Source organism: Phyllostomus hastatus, unplaced genomic scaffold, assembly GCF_019186645.2.
Source record: "Phyllostomus hastatus isolate PE091 unplaced genomic scaffold, TTU_PhHast_1.1 phas_contig_349, whole genome shotgun sequence".
NCBI classification, from domain to species: Eukaryota; Metazoa; Chordata; class Mammalia; order Chiroptera; family Phyllostomidae; genus Phyllostomus; species Phyllostomus hastatus.
In genome coordinates, this window is record NW_025333861.1 from 153,190 (window position 1) to 157,413 (window position 4,224).

The 4,224-nt window shown below is 52.1% G+C and overlaps 1 protein-coding gene across 1 annotated transcript; it reads left to right on the plus strand.

Annotated features, from left to right (window-relative positions):
- Nucleotides 1–1,969: 1,969 nt before the first annotated feature.
- LOC123820543 (leukocyte immunoglobulin-like receptor subfamily A member 6) lies at nucleotides 1,970–4,218 on the plus strand (the record flags this gene model as incomplete). Its single annotated transcript, XM_045841305.1, has 6 exons — nucleotides 1,970–2,053; nucleotides 2,175–2,210; nucleotides 2,642–2,683; nucleotides 2,826–3,128; nucleotides 3,351–3,647; nucleotides 3,943–4,218. Coding segments are annotated over exons 1-6 (988 nt in total), but the record flags the coding sequence as incomplete, so codon positions are not given.
- Between the last annotated feature and the right edge of the window lie 6 nt (nucleotides 4,219–4,224).

Consider the following 4,224-nt stretch of genomic DNA (forward strand, 5'->3'; position numbering starts at 1 on the left):
TATTACACATTAATTTAACTCTTGGCATCTAATTCCCAAAGCTCTGTGTGTGTCTATATCCTTTCTTTCTCACTCACACACACTCCAAATATTTTAACCTGTCTTAATTGTAAATATATATGTGAATGTATGTACACATGTACTTTTGCAAAGTTTATTTTTTTGTCATTATTTTTCTCATGTTTGCACCTCACTGACTCCACTTTTGTCCATTACTCTTTTGGTTTAAGCTCCTATTTTTGTTTGCTTTCCATGAGCATGTAAATAATAAAGTACTGGAGACCTGGTGTATCTGAGAATGTCTTATTTTCATTAAGATAGTTGAAAACATTTCCTTTCTTCAAATAAAGGATATAATTCCAATACAAGGTGTGGGACTTCTTTGTTAGTTTCATTCTATACGCCAAGCCCTTGGAAGCCAGAGCCTGAGGTGGTGGATTTGACACCAGAGACAAGAGTTCAAGCAGGTCAAACCTGACTCCCTCTTGTCATACTAATGGGTCATTGCCCTCTGACCCTTTCACCTGGCTTTTGATAAAAATTTGGGTCACTAGAGAATTCTACATTTACAATCAAATCCATGAATGTATTTCCCCCATCTTTAGTATTGTGTTTGTTTGAAAGTCAGCTCCCATCAATATCACCCTCTTGCCTTGAATAAAAAGACACACGTTTCATCCTACATCACACACATGCTCCCTGGCCCTGCAGGGGCCTCTCTGCCCCTCTGTGAAATGCCCAAACCTTGGTCTCTAGGGTGAACACAGGCATCAGTCTCCCTGCTCCTTCTGAAACTCCCAGGATCCACTGGATGCCCCCTTTCTAGTCTCCATGCATCTTAGTTTTTTATTCCAGTTTCTCTGAATCACATACTGCAAAGTGGACTTGGTGTTGGGGGCCACTCAGTCAGTGTCTGTCCTCCATGTGGGTCTGTTCCATTTGGGGAACTTTCATTTCCCTTTTCCCACACCTCTCTGTGTATACATATTTTAGAGCTATCATGACTACCTGTGCTTGGTATTCAGTGAAGACATGGTCTGAAGTGGATGAAACAACCCTGCCCTTGACACTAGACACCTTGATCGTCTCATGTCCCAGCCCACTCATGTCTCCATCTGGTCTGTAAATGGAAGTCTCCATCTCATGAACCAGCACCACTGATCCACAGCCACTGTGGGGACTGGGCTTTGTGACAATATCATCTGGATGAGGAAACTGAGGCACAGACAGGACATTACCACTCAAGGATACATGAACATTGGATGATGAGCATTTAAACAAATATTTGTTTTAAGTAAAAATCAGGACTGTAACCCAAATCAATATCCCCTGAATCTTGAAGGCAGGACCACAGCATGAGGAAGAGGCTTAAACAAGGAAACAAGGGGCATTGAGGGGGCAGGTGTCACTCAGAGGCTTGTCCCTAGGAAGGTGGGGTAGATGCTGTTGCTAGGAAATCATGAGAAGTCAGTGAGGGTGGTTAGGATAGAAAGAAAGTCACACTCTGGGGCCAGGGGAAGGGGTGTATGTCCTTCTCTCACTTCCCTGTGTCTGTCCTTTGTGCTCATTGTCACAGTGGCACTTGCCTGAACTACACAGTGAGGAGGAGACCATGTCCCTGCTGATCTGAGCTCTGCAGGCACAGGGAACCCTGTCTTCCTGAAGCAACTCCAGGGCCTGGGTAACCACTGTCCATGGGGAGGACCCACAGGGAGGGGCTGATGGCCGTGTGAGGTGGGAAAGGCAGCCTATGGGGGAGATTCTCACCTGGAAGGACATGCCCTGGGTCACCTCACCGCAAGGGGCATCTCAGGAGGTTCCAGGTTTAAATCTTCCTGCATCAAGAGAATGAGGGCCAGACTCCTGGGGAAACACTGTTCTGCTTCCTCAGGGGTACTGACGTAACAACCCTGTGATGGGGACGGACAACCTCCCACTGGCCACACCCTGTGAGTCTGTCTACACTGAACACACCGTGGACTCTTCCTTCTGCAGAGCTGGATTCAGAGAGGAGACACCATGCCCCCCAGCCTCACAGCCCTGCTCTGCCTTGGTGAGATGTGAGGGGGGAGGGGAAGCCCTGCTCTGACAGGACCCCAGGACTCAGGAGGCTCCTGGGGAGGAGGGTTCTTCTGAGGATTCAGGGCAAATCTCTCACAGGGACTCTCTTGCAGGGCTGAGTGTGGGCCTGAGGATGCCAGTGAAGGCAGGTGAGTCTGTTCTCAGGGGTCCCAGGATTCTCTCCACATAAAGGACAAGGGGCTTTCCCATCAGGCAGCTGGGGGTGGAGAACATAAGTTCTCAGTTAATGGATGGGGGACGTCTGGGAAGGTTCTGGGGCTGAGATTTGGGCACTGGGGTGAAAATGTCTTGTGACCCAACTTCTGATTCCTTCCAGGGACCCTCCCCAAACCCACCCTCTGGGCTGAGCCAGGCCATATAACCTTGTTGCGGAGCTCTGTGACTCTCTGGTGTCAGGGGACCCCACAGGTCCAGGAGTTCCGTATGGATAAAGAGGGAAGCCCACAGCCCTGGGGCAGACAGAAGTCACTGCATCCAGGGGAAAAGGTCAATTTCTCCATTGCACACATGACAGAGTATGATGCAGGGAAATATCGCTGCTCCTATCTCACCCACACAGGCTGGTCAGAGCATAGTGACCCCCTGGAGCTGGTGGTGACAGGTGAGAGGAAACTCAGGGGTCCCAGCCTCAGGCTTTGTCCTCAGGAAAGGGGATGGTCTCAGGGGGTCTCCCCCTCACAGCCCAGCCCTGGAAAATGTCAGCCCCATTTAATACGCTGTCACACTGCCTTCTCCTCTTCTAGGATCCATACGCAAACCCAGCCTCTCAGCCTTGTCCAGCCCTGTTGTGACCTCAGGAGGGACCATAACCCTCCAGTGTGGCTCACGGCAGAAATTTGACAGGTTCATTCTTACTAAGGAAGGAGAAAACAGGCTCTCCTGGACCCTAGACTCACAGCGAGAACCAGGTGGGCAGGTCCAGGCCGTGTTCTCTGTGGGTCCAGTGACCCCCAGTGACAGGTGGACTTTCAGATGCTATGGATATAACAGGAAGAGACCCCAGGTGTGGTCACAGCCCAGTGACCGCCTGGAGCTCCTGGTCCCAGGTAAAAATATTCTCTATTTTGCCTCTTGCGTGGATTTAGTCTGTAGACCGGTTACTGAATTCATTGCAGGGAGAGGAGCCCCATGTGAGAGGTGGGGTGAGGGGAGCACAGGGGCTCCTGGGTCAGAAACACAGAGAGAGAGAGACAGTGGGACCTGGGGACCAGGCCAGGAGGAGGGTTCATGGGAGGAGCAGCCCTGTCACTCCTGTCTGTTCCCTGCAGGTGTCTCAGGGAAGCCCTCCCTCCTGACCCAGCAGGGACCCATTGTGGGCTCTGGACAGAGCCTGACCCTCCAGTGTCACTCTGACATCGGCTATGACAGATTCACTCTGTCCAAGGAGGAGGGACAGGACCTTCCCCAGATCACTGTCCTGCAGCCCCAGGCTGGGCTCTCTCAGGCCGAATTCCACCTGGGCATTGTGAGCAGTACCCACGGGGGCCAGTACAGGTGCTACGGTGGATACAACCTCTCTTCTGAGTGGTCAGCCCCCAGCAACCCCCTGGACATCCTGGTGGCAGGTGAGCAATCAGTATGGGTTTAATCAAGGACCAGAGTCTGGCTCAGGCCCTGCTAGGATCTCAGGTGGTGAGGGCCAGGACAAGGGGTGTGGGGTCTCCAAGGAGAGAGACAGATAAAGAGATAGAGATAGAGATGATAGAGGGAGGGAGGGAGGGGGGAGAATAGGTGGTGGGATGGGAGGGGGAGATGCAGAGAAAACAGAGACAGACAGCAAGGATGGTCCCAGAAAGGGGCCTGGTGACTCTCACGTCGGAAAAAGATGCAGCAGCCCCTCACCAACTCCCCTCGCTTTAGGACAGCTCCCTGACAGACCCTCCCTCTCGGTGCAGCCAGGCCCCTCAGTGGCCTCAGGAGAGAAGGTGACCCTGCTGTGTCAGTCACGGAGCCCGAGGGACATTTTCTTTCTGACCAAGGAGGGGACAGCTGATCCCCCTCTGACACTGAGATCACAGTCCCGAGCTCAGCAGCACCAGGCAGAGTTCTCCTTGGGTCCTGTGACCTCAGCCCACGGGGGGAACTATAGGTGCTACAGTGCAAACCACAGCAACCCCTACCTGTTGTCACAGCCCAGTGAGC